We start from the raw sequence: 17,993 nt of genomic DNA on the forward strand, positions 1-17,993 counted from the left end.
AATATAACATCTCGACATTCACAAATATACATTTCTGACATTCAAAAACAAAACAAAAACAAATCAGTGACCAATATAGCCACCTTTCTTTGCAATGACACATTCAAAAGCCTGCCATCCATGGATTCTGTCAGTGTTTTGATCTGTTCACCATCAACATTGCGTGCAGCAGCAACCACAGCCTCCCAGACACTGTTCAGAGAGGTGTACTGTTTTCCCTCCTTGTAAATCTCACATTTGATGATGGACCACAGGTTCTCAATGGGGTTCAGATCAGGTGAACAAGGAGGCCATGTCATTAGATTTTCTTCTTTTATACCCTTTCTTGCCAGCCACGCTGTGGAGTACTTGGACGCGTGTGATGGAGCATTGTCCTGCATGAAAATCATGTTTTTCTTGAAGGATGCAGACTTCTTCCTGTACCACTGCTTGAAGAAGGTGTCTTCCAGAAACTGGCAGTAGGACTGGGAGTTGAGCTTGACTCCATCCTCAACCCGAAAAGGCCCCACAAGCTCATCTTTGATGATACCAGCCCAAACCAGTACTCCACCTCCACCTTGCTGGCGTCTGAGTCGGACTGGAGCTCTCTGCCCTTTACCAATCCAGCCACGGGCCCATCCATCTGGCCCATCAAGACTCACTCTCATTTCATCAGTCCATAAAACCTTAGAAAAATCAGTCTTGAGATATTTCTTGGCCCAGTCTTGACGTTTCAGCTTGTGTGTCTTGGTTCAGTGGTGGTCGTCTTTCAGCCTTTTTTACCTTGGCCATGTCTCTGAGTATTGCACACCTTGTGCTTTTGGGCACTCCAGTGATGTTGCAGCTCTGAAATATGGCCAAACTGGTGACAAGTGGCATCTTGGCAGCTGCACGCTTGACTTTTCTCAGTTCATGGGCAGTTATTTTGCGCCTTGGTTTTTCCACACGCTTCTTGCAACCCTGTTGACTATTTTGAATGAAACGCTTGATTGTTCGATGATCACGCTTCAGAAGCTTTGCAATTTTAAGAGTGCTGCATCCCTCTGCAAGATATCTCACTATTTTTGACTTTTCTGAGCCTGTCAAGTCCTTCTTTTGACCCATTTTGCCAAAGGAAAGGAAGTTGCCTAATAATTATGCACACCTGATATAGGGTGTTGATGTCATTAGACCACACCCCTTCTCATTACAGAGATGCACATCACCTAATATGCTTAATTGGTAGTAGGCTTTCGAGCCTATACAGCTTGGAGTAAGACAACATGCATAAAGAGGATGATGTGGTCAAAATACTCATTTGCCTAATAATTCTGCACTCCCTGTATATGCTTTCAGTCAGTCTGTGAGCCAATCAAGTCAACCCCCCCCCCCCCCCCCCCGCCCCCACACACACACACACTTCCTTTCAGGGTCATGTGAGCGTCCTTTTTCTTCCTCCCTCATGCTTTTTCCACCAACATGCAAGAAATTGTGCAATTTTACTGGATTCGTCGGCGGATGAATTTCGTCATGCACATGGGAAGGAAAACTTTATGCCACCAGTACATACTAAACTGTAGGACACTGACATGGAAAAGGACTTAGGAATTTTAGTTAACAATAAACTTAACTGTAGCAACCAGTGTCAGGCAGCCGCTGTCAAGGGCTAATAAGGTTAAGAGTTGTATCAAAAAGGTGCATGGATGTACATGACACAAACATAGTTCTGCCACTTTACAAATCATTAGTAATACTGCATGTGGAGTATTGTATACAATAATAAAGACATAGCAGAGAAAGAGATGATACAGAGGAGGGTAACTAAAGTAATAATTGGAATAAGTGAGCTACAGTACCCAGAAAAATTGTCCAAATTAGGGTCATTTAGTGTAGAAAAAAGACAACTGAGGGAAGAATTGTATTTTATTATTTATTTTACGTATTTATACTAGGACTGTGACTATGACAAGGGGGCATTCACTACAAGCAGAAGAAAGAAGGTTTCTACAGCAAACAGAAGGGGATTCTTTACTGTAAGAGCAGTGGAGGTGGTGATGTTGAACTCACTAAAAGAGTTTGAGAGGGGTCTAGATGTATTTCTGGAGTGTAATAGTTATTAGAATTCTGGAGAAGGGTCATTGATCCAGGGAGTTATTCTGATTTCCTGATTGGAGTCGGGAAGGAAAATTTTCCCCTAAAATGAAGAAAATTGGCTCCTACCACTTGAGGTTTTTTTTGCCTTCCTCTAGATCAACTTTGCAGGATAACCGGCTGAACTGGGTGAGTGTATTTATTTTTTCCTGCTTTACAATCTATGTTACACAGCCCCACAATCTCCTGCTTTGTTTGTCAGGTTTCATATTCTACTGTTGCTGCTCCTGGAAAAAAAGAGAGAATTTTTGGACCTCTTGTTCCGAAGAAGTCACTGCTTTTTCTCATACTACCCTGTCAGGCATCTGCCCCCAAAAGGGCCACATTTTTGAATGTTTTGAATTGGTCCTTCAAAGGGTTATCCAAAATGTAAAACATGCCCCCAATGCCTGGGCCCCTCATATAGATAATAATTACCCTGCTCCCCGGCACCCGCGTCGCTCCGGATCCCCACATAGCCACCACTGCATCTCCCCTTTGCATGGATCAAAACATCCGGCGATGTGGGGGAAGGTGGATGGGGGGGGTATGGTGTTTGGAGACAGCCAGTAGCAGGCTGCGACGTGGATGATCCTCTCTAGCATCACCCACGATGCTAGGGATGCTCGTCCCAGTTGCAGCATGCTATTGGCTGCCCCCCTCCACTGTATGTTTTGAACCTCAGCGGCGGCTGTGCAGGGATCAGAAGCGATGTGGGTGCCGGGGAGCAGGGTAAGGCTACTTTCAGACCTGCATTCGGTGCGGATCCGCCTTGTATCTGCACAGGCGGATACACGCCGATAATGCAAATGCTTGTATCCGTTCATAACGGATTAGTTTGCTTTATTCATAAAAAAAAGTCTAAGTTAAAACGGATCCATTTTGACTTACATTGAAAGTCAATGTGGGACGGATCCGTTTTCAATTGCACTATATTGTGTCAGAGAAAACGGATCCATCCCCATTGACTTACATTGTAAGTCAGGACGGATCTGCTTGGCTCCGCATCATCAGGCGGACGCCAAAACGCTGCAAGCTGCGTTTTAGTGTCCACCTCAAAAGCGGAATACAGGTGCAACGGAGACCAAACACAGCCAAATTGATGCATTCTGAACGGATCCTTGTCCATTCAGAATGCATTGGGGCTGAACTGATCCGTTTTGGGCCGCTTGTGAGAGCCCTGAAGCATATCTCACAAGCGGACACAGAAACGCCAGTGTGTAAGTAGCCTATGTTCAATCTACAAAAGGGGCCCAGGCATTGGGGGGCATGTTTTACACTTTGGACAACCCCTTTAACCACTTCATGAGACAATTTTCCATTTTCATTTTTCACTCCCCACCTTCCCTGAGCCATAAGTTTATTATTATTCCATTCACATAGCCATATGAGGGCTTGTTTTTTCAGGGACAAGTTTTACTTTCTAACAGATTTATTTATTGTTGCATACAATGTAGTGATAAGCTGGAAAAAAACTCCTAACGGGGTGGAATTGGAAAAAAAACGCAATTCTGCCATAGATTCATGGTCTTTGTTTTCTTACAGCATTCCCTATGCAATAAAACTTACCTGTGCCCTTCATTCTCTGGATCAGTATGATTACAGCAGTAACAATTTGCATAGTTTTCCATACAGAAAAAAAACTTTGGATAAAATAATTTTTTCTTCTTTTTATAGCAAAATTCCGTTTTTTTTTTTTAGTTATGTCTTTCGCCATATGGGGTAAATATTTTTTTCCCTTTCGTCCTAACAGGCAGCACAAGTGGGGAGTTCTCCCCTGTGAAACTAGCAGGACAGGTGGAATTTTTATTGATAAAATTACTACCCAAGATTAATTAAACAAATAACCCACCCGCATAAAGGGACACCCACCCCAACAGACAGTGCTTTTTTCTCTGTCCTGTGACCAGAAGACAGGTCCAGGCATTGCTGCCTGTTACCATATCATTTTGATGTGATTATTCCCCATAATTTGGACTTTGTTGGTCCCTCCTGAGATTTTGCTCAGTGACCAGTTGTAGATTCTTTACCTGTGCGGCGTCTGCTGCCTTCTCCTCCGGTCCTCTCGACGGTGGTGTGGTGCGTCGCTGCACTCCGGAACACGTGACTGTGTCCAGGTCTGCGGGTGCTGCGTTCTTTGCGACCATTCGGCGGCGCGAGAGCAGCGGCCGCACCGCGCCGCTGTGACCCAAAAGTACGTTGGATGATGACTTCAGGGTCGGGATTGCATTGTGCTGGGGCTTCCAGGATCTAATTTTGCTTTGTTGCATAGCCAAGAACTTAATAGTAACCAGTATTAGGTCCTGCCTTGTGTATTTATAGAAATTTTCTTAGTTGGTTGTTTAAAAAAAAATAAACATTTTGAAAGTGAGCTCTGACCTCACTTCTGGTGGGGGCAGAGCCTTGCTTGGCAGGAGCTGTCAGCTATTTAAACGCCAGACAGTTCCCAGGCTCTCCCTCTTGCCCTGCATTGAGTTGCTAGCCAGACACTGTTGTTTCTGTGCTTGCTTCTGCATTTACAAGTTTTTGTAACATAATTTTGTTTTCCAATGCCATCTCCTAATGGCTATCAGCATGGGAAATCCTCCCATAAACAGAGGCACTTAACTTGTGCCAATTGTGGTACGCCGATGCTGGACTCCTATGAGTATAATAGATGTCCTAGATGCCGTCGTACCCAAACGCAACCCACTATGGGTGACATGTTTGGATGGATGAAAGAGCTCATGGGAAATTCCGTTATGGAAAATAAAAATGCCCTTTCCTCTAAAAGGGCTAGAGTATCTTCTCCAGGTCCTGTACCTATGGCTGATGACGTCATATCCATGGAAGACCACTACTCCTCTTCGGGTGAAGAAGATGCCATCTATCTTTTTCCTGCCGAGAAGATGCAAAGACTTTTATGCTCCATCTGATCAAGGGATCACGATGTTGAGCAAGGGGAGGCTCCACTGTCCACCTCTAGGGGGCCAAGGGCCTTTAAAGTGGATTAAAATTTAAGGAAACTGATGCTGACCGAATAAAAGCATTCTGGAAAAGGTCCTGTCCTCACCAAGAGGTTTAAACTTATGTTCCCCCTCCAAGAGTCGGAATCAGAGCTTTGGGTATTGACTCCGAAGGTCGATCTCGAAACTATCTAAAAGGACCTTAGTCCCTTCGGATGATGGAAGCAATCTTCAGGATCCATTAGATCGCAGGGCTGAATGCACTCTGAGACGCAATTATTCTGCGGCAGCAGTCTCTGCTTCTGTTGCAGTTGCTTGCTCAGAGGTGATTTTGTTCTGTTCCGCATCCTCCGAATCCAGTCGGATCTGGAATGTGGTGTTTCCAGAACTGACGTATTGGATCAGTTCAGAACTTTGTCTCTCGGCATTGATTTTTTATGCGATGCCTCTACACAACACGTCAGGTTGGCCGCTAAAAACATGTCCCTCTCCTCTGCTAGTCATCGGTCCCTATAGCTGCGCCCCTGGGTTGCTGATAATACCTCCAAATTTAATCTATGTGGCCTGCCGTATGAACTGGGGAGGCTCTTTGGTTCTGAATTAGACAGGTTAATGGAGAGCCTTGCTGATAAGAAGGGGAAATCCCTCCCCCAACAAGCCTTTCATGGCCGTGGTAGGGCCAGAGGAAGAAGGACCCAAGGCTTCTCCAGATCCCCGAGCGTCAAGATTTGTCCAGAGGCGGACGGAGTCGCAGTCGTGGGAATGACCGTAAGGCAGACCAATGACTCTCTCGTCTGCCCCGGTTGGAGGTCGCCTAAGTTTATTTCAGCAGGCCTGGCTGCAAGACATTCAGGACCAGTGGGTCCTGGATATAATTATGTTCAGTTACAGGATAGATTTACTCCCCCCCCCCCCCAGAGAAGTTTTTCCTTACCAAGCCTCTGGTCCTCCTTTATGTGCAGAATAAGACGGTGCAGATGAGGTCTGGGAGTTTACTCCCCCATATTTTTAGTCCCAAAACCTTCAGGCGATTGGAGTATGATCATAGATCTCCGCTACCTAAATCGGTTCATAAGGCCAAAGCACTTCAGGATAGAGACCATTCAATCACTAATCAGTGTTCTAAATCCAGGGGATCTAATGATCACTATAGATCTGAAGGACATGTACCTTCATATTCCCATTCATCCAGCTCACAGGAAGTTCCTAAGAGTTGCGGTCTCCATAAGGGGGGTGGTAAAACTTTCCCAGTTTGCTGTGCTGCCCTTTGGAATTTCTTCCACTCCCTACACTTTCACCAAGGTTGTGGCTCCGGTTATCGCCCAACTCAGGCTTCAAGGACTAGAGATTGTGCCATACCTAGATGACTGGCTTCTAAAAGCCGCTACTCCAGACGTTCTTCTATCTCATCTTCAGCTGGCTCTTCAGTCTATCCAGCGCTTGGGCTGGCTTATAAATTAGGAATAACCAGAAATCCTTCTGTCTACCTCCAGGATGTTCCTGGGTTTCTTTCTTGGGCAGAAATCAGTCTATCTCACCTTTCGGCTATCCACATCAGGGGGGTCTCAACATGGTTGCAGATCATCTGAATCGGGGTCTACCAATTCCAGGCAAATAGTTGCTGAACAGAGATTATATAGGGCTTATATATTCCCTCCAATTTCCATGATACCAAGGGTATTGACAAAAATCAAGCAAGACCAGGCCCCGGTCATTGCGATAATACCATTCTGGCTGAAGAGGTCTTGGTTCACCCAGCTCATGAAGATGAGTCAGGGGTTATTGTAGACTTCCCATAAAGCAGGGCCTAGTGTATCATGACCCAGGTCCCTGCCTAGATCTGAGGAGACTCAGTCTGACAGCCTGGAGATTGACAGATCCCTACTAGAGGCAAGAGGGCATTCTTCGGAGGTCTTGAGAATCATATCACACTCCAGGGCAGAGTCCACAAACAAAGCTTACTCAGGGATACACAAGATCTTCCTTCAGTGGTGTGCTGATAAAGAGGTTGTACCCTCTGATCCTCCTCTTTCAGCTATTCTACAGTTTCTTCAGGATGGCCTGGACAAGGGTCTAAGCCTGTCAACACTCCGAGTTCATACCTCTGCTCTTTCTACCTTTTTAGGCAGATCTGTAGCTCAAGACCCCCTACTCAGGAGGTTCCTCAAAGGAGCCGAAAGACTGAAACCTAGTATCCTGAGACATATCCCTGAATGGGATTTATCTGTCATTCAAAATGGGCTATCCTCTCCCCCCTTTGAACCTTTGGAAATTGTAGACCTTAGATTTTTATCTTTAAAGGTCACATTTCTGTTGGCCATAACTTTGGCCACTGAGCCTTATATCCTCTTCCTCCAGGACAGGGTCCTGTTGAAGTTTCTACCGACCTTTGTTCCCAAAGTTCCGTCATTCAGGAACACTAATCAGACCGTTACCTTACCGATTTTGTGTCCCTCTCCCTCATCTCCTGAGGAAGAAGCCCTCCATTCCTTGGACATTTCAAGAAATCTCAGAATTTACCTGAACAGAACTGTTGACTTTAGAAGATTCAAATAGCTCCTTGTGTCCTTTTCGGGGAACCCTCTTTAAGTAGGTAGTTAAAAGAGGCAATCCGTGAAGCTTTTCTAGCTCAGCATTTGGCTCCTCCATCCTTTGTCACTGCCCACTCTACAAGGGCAGTGTCTACCTCTTATGCAGAGAAAAAATTGGTTCCACTAGAACAAATCTGTGCTGCAGCTTCTTGGGGTGCCCAGAGCACCTTTGTTAAACATTATCTCCTAGATTCTAGGTGTTCTGAGGGAATGGCGTTTGGACGTACCATTTTGAGTGCCGCCATCTCCTAAAAGAAAAAAAGTGGGACCCTCCCAATTTGTCTGTTTCGCTCCTTGTTAGGTCCCCACTTGTGCTGCTGGTTAGGATGAAAAAGAAGCGTTCATTTTAACGTGTTTTTTTTTTACCATAGTCCTAACAGCAGCACACTAATTTCCCACCCAAACCAAGCTTCTTTGTTTTTTGGTATACTTGATGATAAAGCACTGTCTGTTGGGGCGGGCGTCCCTTTATGGGGGTGGGTTAATTGTTTAATTAATCTTGGGTAGTAATTTTATCAATAAAAACTCCCCACTTCTGCTGCTGGTTAGGACGAAAGGGAATGCAAATTTACATTAAAATTAACACATATTTTAATAGCATGGGTGTTTTCAGACACTGCAATGCCTATGAGGCTTCTTTTTTTTTGTTTATATATTTTTTATATTTGTAACAACTTTTTTAAACTTTGTTAAAATATTTTGTTGGCAGCCAAAAGCCTAACATAAAATCATCAGAATGCTATTTCTATTCAGTAATGGCATTTATTTAATTACTGAATAAAATGTTCAATATGTTCCAATGCAATGCAGGCCTGTATTGAAATATAACACATCAGAAAAGGAGTGTGGAACACACCAATATATATATCTGTAAAGAATAAATCAAGGCAACTGGACGTACTGTAGATTTCTTGAAAACATTTCACTCATTCTTCCAACAAGCTTTCTAAATTCTGAGTGATTGTACAAAAATTCTGGGAATAAATATGTAACCGAATCCACATCTGGTAATTATACCCAGCATTGGGTCAAAGGTGTTGATTCCATTATCCTAATTGGAGTCAGTAGGTGAAAAAGACTTCCCAGAAAAAGGTGTCAAGACAGCATTATACGTGGCAGACAATAGATGTCTAACCCCCCCCCACCTCTATTCAAGCTTGGCTTCTCCATTTTTACGTAGATGGCCTCCTTCAAGCCTCGTTTGTACCATTCGGCCTCCTTATCCAAAACACGTACTTGACTGTCTTCAAAGGTGTGACCTGTTCCTTTTAGATGTAAGTACAAGGCTGAATCTTGACCAGAGGTTTTGGCTCTTCTATGCTGGGCGTATAGCCTAATGTAGTTGTTGTTTTGTTTCGCCGATATACATTTCTAAGCATTCCTCATTGCACTGGACTGCGTACACAATGTTGTCCATCTTGTGTTTAGGCGTTGGGTCTTTGGGGTGAACTACTTGTTGCCTCAGTGTGTTGCTGGGTTTAAACAAACAGGAATGTGATGTTTATTAAAAATCCTTTTGAGTTTCTCAGACACCCCAGCTACATATGGGATAACCATATTCTTGCGTCTGTCATGCTTCCCGCCCTCACTGGTAGTCTTGGTGGTCTTTCTTCTCCTTCCTTCTGTTATGACAAAGGCCCAAACTGGATACCCACAAGTTTTAAGTGCCCCTCTGAGGTGTTTGAGTTCCTTCGCCTTGGCCTCTGTGCTAGTAGGGATTTTCTCTGCCCGGTGGTGTAGAGTCTGGATGACTCCCAGTTTGTGGTCTAGAGGATGGTGGGAATCAAATAGCAGGTACTGGTCTGTGTGGAGGCCATCTACGTAAAAATGGAGAAGCCAAGCTTGAATAGAGGTGAGGTGGTGGTGGTGGGGGGGGGGGGGGGGTTAGACATCTATTGTCTGCCACGTATAATGCTGTCTTGACACCTTTTTCTGGGAAGTCTTTATCACCTACTGACTCCAATTAGGATAATGGAATCAACATTCCTGTTTGCTTTAAACCCAGCAACACACTGAGGCAACAACTGGTTCACCCCAAAGACCCAACGCCTAAAAACAAGATGGACAACATTGTGTACGCAGTCCAGTGCAATGAGGAATGCTCAGAACTGTATATCGGCGAAACAAAACAACAACTACATTAGCGTATGGCCCAGCATAGAAGAGCCAAAACCTCTGGTCAAGATTCAGCCTTGTACTTACATCTAAAAGGAACAGGTCACACCTTTGAAGACAGTCAAGTACGTGTTTTGGATAAGGAGGCTGATTAGTACAAACGAGGCGTGAAGGAGGCCATCTACGTAAAAATGGAGAAGCCAAGCTTGAATAGAGGTGGGGGGGTTAGACATCTATTGTCTGCCACGTATAATGCTGTCTTGACACCTTTTTCTGGGGAGTCTTTTTCACCTACTGACTCCAATTAGGATAATGGGATCAACGCCTTTGACCCAATGCTGGGTATAATTACCAGATGTGGATTCAGTTACATATTTATTCCCAGAATTTTTGTACAATCACTCAGAATTGAGAAAGCTCGTTGGAAGAATGAGTGAAGCGTTTTCAAGAAATGTACAGTACGTCCAGTTGCCTTGATTTATTCTTTACTGATATATACCATGACCTGGATAAATGAGAACCTTCACAGACACACCAATATATAGTAATAAAATCAAATTTGTTAATGTATCAATAAAAAATGACCATGATTTACAATACATATATGTACATGAGCAGGGGCTAAACACAGTCATGCATCATCCTGCTGTCAACCCCGTAACAGTAATAATAATGGATATACCCTCAATGATCAATGGTAAATAGAAACAGTATCCTGATGAATATGATCAATCAGGGAGATATAACGTGTGTATACAATTCCAAATACATGCATGCCCTCTAGGAGTAACGGCAACACTACCAAAGCTCAGAACAGTCAGGTCTAAAAGCCAGGAGGTGCACTAAACAATAGGGCAACATACCAGTATTGCTGGGGCTCACACCAGGGTGAAGACGCTCCTCGACGCGAGTTCAACTCCTCCTGAGGAAATGTACTATACGCGAAATGCCACTTATTTCGTCCCTGGACTCCGCTTATTGTCTGATCCCTGCCTGTTTGTTTTGTCTCTCCCATTGCCGACCCGGATTGCCTGACCTGTACCTGTGCCACCTGCCCTGACCTGCTGCCTGTCTGACTATGCCACTACCTCATCCTTCAGTTCCTGGCTCATTCTTTTGTTGCTCCTGGTAACGACCCTGCCTGTCTACCACACCTGTACTGCTGGTACCATCTCAGGTATCTTCTGGTCCACTCTAGGACTGTTCTGGAGTGGCACCTGGCAACTACCCTAACAGCCCAAGTCTATCCTCGCCATCAGAGGCTCTAGCGAAGACCAGGTAGTTGCTTAGTCACGCCCCTCCAGGGTACAGCCAGTCAGTAGCACAGTGGGTTCACATCTGCTGATCCGTGACAACCCCCTACTTGGCCCTAGGCAGGAAATACAATAACCTACCTCATAAATCTTAGCCTGCCGAAATTTATACCCCTAACCCCCATCACTTGGACGGCTTGCAGCAATAACAAATAAATACGCATGACAAACATCTTTAATGGGTGAGGGTTGGTCACAGCTTTATTTTTTTTTATTTTTTTTTTAAAGCATCCAACTGTTCTAATACCAAACAGTGACTTGGAATATAAAGAAGCAGTATGCCCCAGTCTGCCTTCTTCTCCCTCTTAAATTCACTCAACCGACCTCCACGGAGGAGCCTGTGTACTCCTACACGGCACTCTGACCCCCACCCAACAGGAACAACTCCTGCTCCACCCTATCTTGAAAGCCTGAGAGAAAAATATCCAGGTCAATGTCGTTCAGGTGGACACAATCCGGCCTCCTCAGTTGCAGGTTATTGCCTTCCAGCTGGCAGCGTAGCACTACCACGCCAGCCCGGGATCATTCAAAACGTGTGATACGCATCCCTAGCTCCTTGCCAAGACACCCTATAAATAATTTCAGAGTAGACTATGACGACCTCCTGAACAAAGGAAGGAATCCATTCGGCAGGCTGCACCGATTTTTTAACACCGCAGGTGGACAGTTAAAGGCGGCGCAAAAAAACCCGACCCATGGACCCATGGACCCATGGACATGATTAGGCAGGCAAACACCAAAAGCCCTAGCAGGGCCTGCATTTGGCGTAATGTGATTGACTTGACTGAACAAAACCTTTTGATCAAACCCAACAGTTTCTCTAACTTATCCTGGGAAAGACGGAAAACCATCAGGGCGGTATCGATTTTGATAACTAGAAAGGAGATGGTGGTGGTAGGGCCAAATGTCTTGTCTTCTGGCAAGGGGACGCCAAAACGGGCCATGAAAAAACGAAAGGTGTCCAGCAGGAATTGACATTGGTGTGACCTCCCTGGGGAAACGAAAAGGAAATCATCTAGGCAACGCATGATGGAATGAAAACCTGTTTTATAATGGATAACCAATTCTAAGAAAGTCTGAGGAAGGGATCAAAAGTGTCCCGAAACGCGTCTGGTCTGAGGAACTACTAAAAGGATTGGCCAATCAGAAACCAGACACCGTGTGACGTCAAACCGCATAACCATCACGTGCAACATCACATGGTAAGGCGAGCGATCACGTGGGACGCCACGCCGGTCCTTGCACAAAGGAAAGGAATCGCAACAGATGAAGAGGGGTAAAGTAAACTCTCCACTATTCCTCCGCATTTTAGCATATATATTTTGCCAACAGTAGCGGCTATACGAAAGAACAATACTGGGAAAATATATAACAGACTTTAAGGATATTTAGAATTACTAGGAGAATCACTCTCTCTTTAAAGGGCGGATGTCCTAATACCGGGAAACCCGGTGAATATAAGAATATCTACTGCAGTATTCACACCAGCAAGTATCTGGCATTGTTTTAATATAAGAATACCATTCACATGATATAAGGTTCACCATTTTTTAACAACATCGATATAATAACCTTTGTTGTGCACAACATATTTTATTCAATTGAGCACTATTTTTTCACGCTTTTTCTTGATTGGAAATATACTGGACTTTCTCATTTTTTTCAACTATATTGCACATTTTTGGAAGAATAACAATATTTCACAAAAGTGAACCAACATACTGTATTTCATCTATATGACCTTTATATTCCAGGACCCACTGAACAGACTCTTTAAATACCTTGAACACCAGATATAGCTCCATTTTATTTTTATTTTTAATGCATTTATATACTTTTTTACATATATAATTATATATAATAACGCAAATCAAATTATTTAACTGAAAATATAAAATACTTTCAATTAAACCAAATGTGAGTGTGCCATCGCAATTCTTTTTTCCAATTCTAAGAAAGTGCTGAACAATTCGAAAAAAAAAAAATCGCACGATGTGGAAAAACCCATCGGCAGGCAAGTGTCATAGTAGTACAAGTCGTCTACCGTATAACCCAGCAGATGATAGCAATCTGGGTGTATCGGAAGCAGGCGGAAAGCCGCTTTGATGTCCGACTTAGCCACCAAGGCTCCTTGTCCCGCCGTTCTGACCAGAACCATCGCCCTGTCAAACGGCACATCGGAAACATAAGTATCATCTTTATAAATGCTTTTGTTAACAGATGCACCTTTAGAGAAGGACAAGTGGTGGATCAGTAGGAACTTGCCAGGTGCTCTTTTGGGAATGAGGCCTAACGGTGAAATCCGGATGTTATAAAAAGGAAGGGATGAATATAGGCCTACTCTCCTGCCCAGTGATATTTCTTTATATTATTTTTTTTTTCCTGCAAAAGGTCAGGGTAGTCCCTAGCAGATTTCAAATTGCTAGCAAAAGTAGGGAAACAGGAAATTTAGAATGGGATACAAAAAACCAAAAGAAAACCACGAAACAGATTTGGGCAGCAGCTTTCTTATTTAGGTGCAGATCTAACCACTGGGGGCTGGGGGTTTGGACAGGGGAGGGGTTGCGTAAGCAACAGATCGCGGCATTAGATCCGCCGCAGACCGAACATTCATGCTTGTATTTACATAAGGCAAAAAAATTAGCAATGCATCGGGACGTCCACCTGCCGTAGAGTGCTGTGCGTCAGTAGAGGCAGGGGGAACAGAATGGACAGGAGGTGAGGGAGCCTGTAATCCAGCCAGCGGGCTAGAAAGAAAGGCTGGTCCCTCACTTTACAGGCGTGCTCTAAGAGACGCCATAATGACTCGTTCATCGGCCATACCTTTAGCAGCCAGGAGCTTAATGAGGTGCCAGAGAAAAAAGCCGTCCTCAGGCCGCAGCACCTCTTTTGCTCCATTGGCCCCTACCAACTCTTTCAGCCAACCTGGGTTGGGGGGGGGGGGGTGAATCACTGGTGGTGTCACCTTCTATCTGCATCTCCTGCCAAACAAAACATTGCTGCACCATTTTCCTAAGGCTGCCAGCCTACTTTTTTTTACTTAAATCTTCCCCGCCCACTTTCCTCTCTGCAGTCAAAGGCGCCTTCACTTATTCCCCTCGGCATCGGCTAGACACTTACCATGGACGTTTCAATTAGTATGAAATTTTCCTTTTCTTAAAATTTCTCAAAATTAGTAAATAGAAAAAAATATGAACTTTTCTTTTTTTTTTTTAGATAAGCGCACAGACAAATCTGCAGTATCTGGTGCTATCAGATTGCACATCAGCGTGGAGATCAAAGGCGAGGAGAAGGTGGCCCCATATCATGTACAATATACTTGTCTACATGAGGTTTGTAAATAAACTCTTGCTAATCTTTTCTCTATTAGAGAATTCTCTAATTTGAGTAGGTTTTTATCACTCTTTATGATGTCACCAGCAATTCACTTTTTTTTCTTTTAGAACCTGTTCCATTACCTTACAGATGTACAGAATAATGGAGTTGTAAAAATTCCTGATGCCAAAGGGGATGATGCCTGGAAGGTTTACTTTGATGAGACTGCACAGGAAATAGTGGATGAATTTGCAATGAGATATGGAGTGGAGTCAATATACCAAGCAATGACGTGAGAAACAGTTTTTATATTGGGTGAGAGGGAAGTTAAATTGGCTGAAGAGAGAAGTCACATAAACAGATGCTTACATAGAACAACTTCATAATTAAATTAAGACCTACAGTATAACTTTATGCATGAAGCAGTAGTGGTTCATTAAAGAGCATTATACATTTTTTTTGGCTCAAGCAATTGTCATAAAATAAAAGAATGTACTGTATAGCCCATTTCATCCCATACTGCTTCCAGTGTCATTGCTCCACTCCTCCTCACCAGTCTTTGTTTGGCTGTAGCAATGATGTATTGTTTACCAGTGATGTCAGTGATTGATTGCAAGAGTGTCTGATGTACAGGGGCACATCATTGCTTGGTCCAAGAATACGATGCCATGGGTGCAATAGTGGGCTATTAAAAATAAATTAGATAATGTGTATGCTAACATAAAAAACAAACAAAAAAAACATACTTACACAGAGTAGATCCTAGATGTGGTGCTTTTTTGCCACATCACCAGGAATCTTAGATTTAAATCATAGATATCCCTGTTTTCACCCAGACAGCATTTCATGCTCTGATGCTCGCCCGGTAACGTCACTAGCACTAATGGGTGGGCTTTAGCAGTGCCCTAGCCAGTACAACTGCTAAAGCAACACTAAAGCTCATCCATCAGTGCCGGTGACATCACTGGGAACACTGGTAGGTGTAAGCCTCCGTCTAGCAGTGTAAAACATATAAACAAAGAGCCCTTGAAAAGCTCCAATGCTCATATCAGAGGTCCTGCCTGGGTGAAAATGGGGATATGTCCAGTTCAGCTCTGAACCCAGGTAACCCCTTTAACCCCTTATTGACCGGGCTCATTTTCACCTTAAGCACCAGGCCATTTTTTGCAAATCTGACCAGTGTCACTTTATGTGTGAATAACTTTAAAACGCTTTTACTTATCCAGGCCAAGCTGAGATTGTTTTTTTTTTTTTTTTGTCACATGTTGTACTGCATGTCACTGGTAAAATGAAGTTAAAAAAATTGTTTTTATTTATTAAAAAATTAAAAAATTACCAAAAATTTGGAAAAATTAGCAAATTTCCAAGTTTCAATTTCTCTAATTCTATAGTACATAGTAATACCTCCCAAAATAGTTTTTAATTTACATTCCCCATATGTCTAATTCATGTTTAGATCATTTTGGGAATGTCATTTTATTTTTTGGGACATTACAAGGCATAGAAATTTAGAAGCAAATCTTGAAATTTTTCAGAAATTTTCCAAAACCCACTTTTTAAGGATTAGTTCAGGTCTGAAGTCACTTTGTGAGGCTCACATAATAGAAACCACTCAAAAATGACCCCATTTTGGAAACTACACCACTCAAGGTATTCAAAACTGATTTTACAAACGTTAACACTTTAGGTGTTCCACGAGAGTTATTGACAAATGGAGATGAAATTTCAGAATTTGTATTTTTTGTAACCTTGCCTCACAAAAATGTAATATAGAGCAACCCAAAATCATATGTACCCTAAAAATAGTCCCAACTAAACTGCCAACTTATCCCGTAGTTTCCAAAATGGGGTCACTTTTTGGGAGTTTCTACTCTAGGGGTGCATCAGGGGGGCTTCAAATGGGACATGGTATAAATAAACCAGTCCGGCAAAAGCTGCCTTCCAGAAACCAAATGATGTTCCTTTCCTTCTGCACCCTGCCGTGTGCCCGTACAGTAGTTTACAACCACATATGGGGTGTTTCTATAAACTACAGAATCAAGGCAATAAATATTGAGTTTTATTTGGCTGGTAACCCTTGCTTTGTTACTGGAAAAAAAATGGATCCAAATTTAAAAGTTGCCAAATGATTGAAATTCTGAAACTTCATCTCCATTTGCCAATAACTCTTTTGGAACATATAAAGGGTTAACAAAGTTTGTAAAATCAGTTTTGAATACCTCGAGGGGTATAGTTTCCAAAATGGGGTCACTTTTGTGCAAACTTTTCATTTTAATCAATTTTTCCCAGTAACAAAGCAAGAGTTAACAGCCAAGCAAAACTCAATATTTATTGCCCTGATTCTGTAGTTTATAGAAACAGCCCATATGTGGATGTAAACTACTGTACGGGCACACGGCAGTGCGCAGAAAGGAAGGAACACCATATGGTTTCTGGAAGGCAGATTTTGCAGGACTGGTTTATTTACACCATGTCCCATTTGAAGCCCCCCTGATGCCCCCCCTGGAGTAGAAACAAAAGTGACCCTATTTTGGAAACTACACCCCTTAAGGTATTCAAAACTGATTTTACAAACTTTGTTAACCCTTTAGGTGTTCCACAAGAGTAATCAGCAAATGGAGATGAAATTTCAGAATTTAAATTTTTGGGCAAATTTTCCATTTTAATAATTTTTTTCCAGTAACAAAGCAAGGGTTAACAGTCAAACAAAACTCAATATTTATTGCCCTGATTCTGTAGTTTATAGAAACACCCCATATGTTGTCATAAACTACTGTACGGGCACACGGCAGGGCACAGAAGGAAAGGAACACCATATGGTTTCTGGAAGGCAGATTTTGCTGGACTTGTTTATTTACACCATGTTCCATTTGAAGCCCCCCCCTACCTGATGCACCCCTAGAGTAGAAACTCCACAAAAGTGACCCCATTTTGGAAACTACACCCCTCTAGGTATTCAAAACTGATTTTTACAAACTTTGTTAACCCTTTAGATGTTCCACAAGGGTTATTGGCAAATGGAGATGAAGTTTCAGAATTTCAATTATTTGGCAACTTTTAAATTTTTATCCATTTTTTCCAGTAACAAAGCAAGGGTTACCAGCCAAATAAAACTCAATATTTATTGCCTCGATTCTATAGTTTATAGAAACACCCCATATGTGGTTGTAAACTACTGTACGAGCACACGGCAGGGCGCAGAAGGAAAGGAACACCATTTGGTTTCTGGAAGGCAGCTTTTGCTGGACTGGTTTATTTATACCGTGTCCCATTTGAAGCCCCCCTGATGCACCCCTAGAGTAGAAACTCCCAAAAAGTGACCCCATTTTGGAAACTACGGGATAAGTTGGCAGTTTAGTTGGGACTATTTTTAGGGTACATATGATTTTTGGTTGCTCTATATTACATTTTTGTGAGGCAAGGTTCCAAAAAATAGAAATTCTGAAATTTCATCTCCATTTGCCAATAACTCTTGTGGAACACCTAAAGGGTAAAAAAAAGTTTGTAAAATCAGTTTTGAATACCTTGAGGTATGTAGTTTAATAGATGGGGTCACTTTTATGGAGTTTCTACTCTAGGGGTGTATCCGGGCGCTTCAAATGGGATATAGTGTAAAAAAAAAATGT

The 17,993-nt window shown here is 42.9% G+C and overlaps 1 protein-coding gene across 1 annotated transcript in view; it reads left to right on the forward strand.

The window, feature by feature from the left end:
• Positions 1-17,993, forward strand: part of LOC122927160 (protein unc-13 homolog A-like) — a 2,447,183-nt gene that overhangs the window by 868,250 nt on the left and 1,560,940 nt on the right. Inside the window, 2 exon segments of the mRNA XM_044278759.1 lie at positions 14,269-14,384; positions 14,496-14,659. Coding sequence (XP_044134694.1) covers positions 14,269-14,384; positions 14,496-14,659 — 280 coding nt within the window.

This window comes from Bufo gargarizans, chromosome 1 (genome assembly GCF_014858855.1).
Source record: "Bufo gargarizans isolate SCDJY-AF-19 chromosome 1, ASM1485885v1, whole genome shotgun sequence".
Taxonomy (NCBI): domain Eukaryota; kingdom Metazoa; phylum Chordata; class Amphibia; order Anura; family Bufonidae; genus Bufo; species Bufo gargarizans.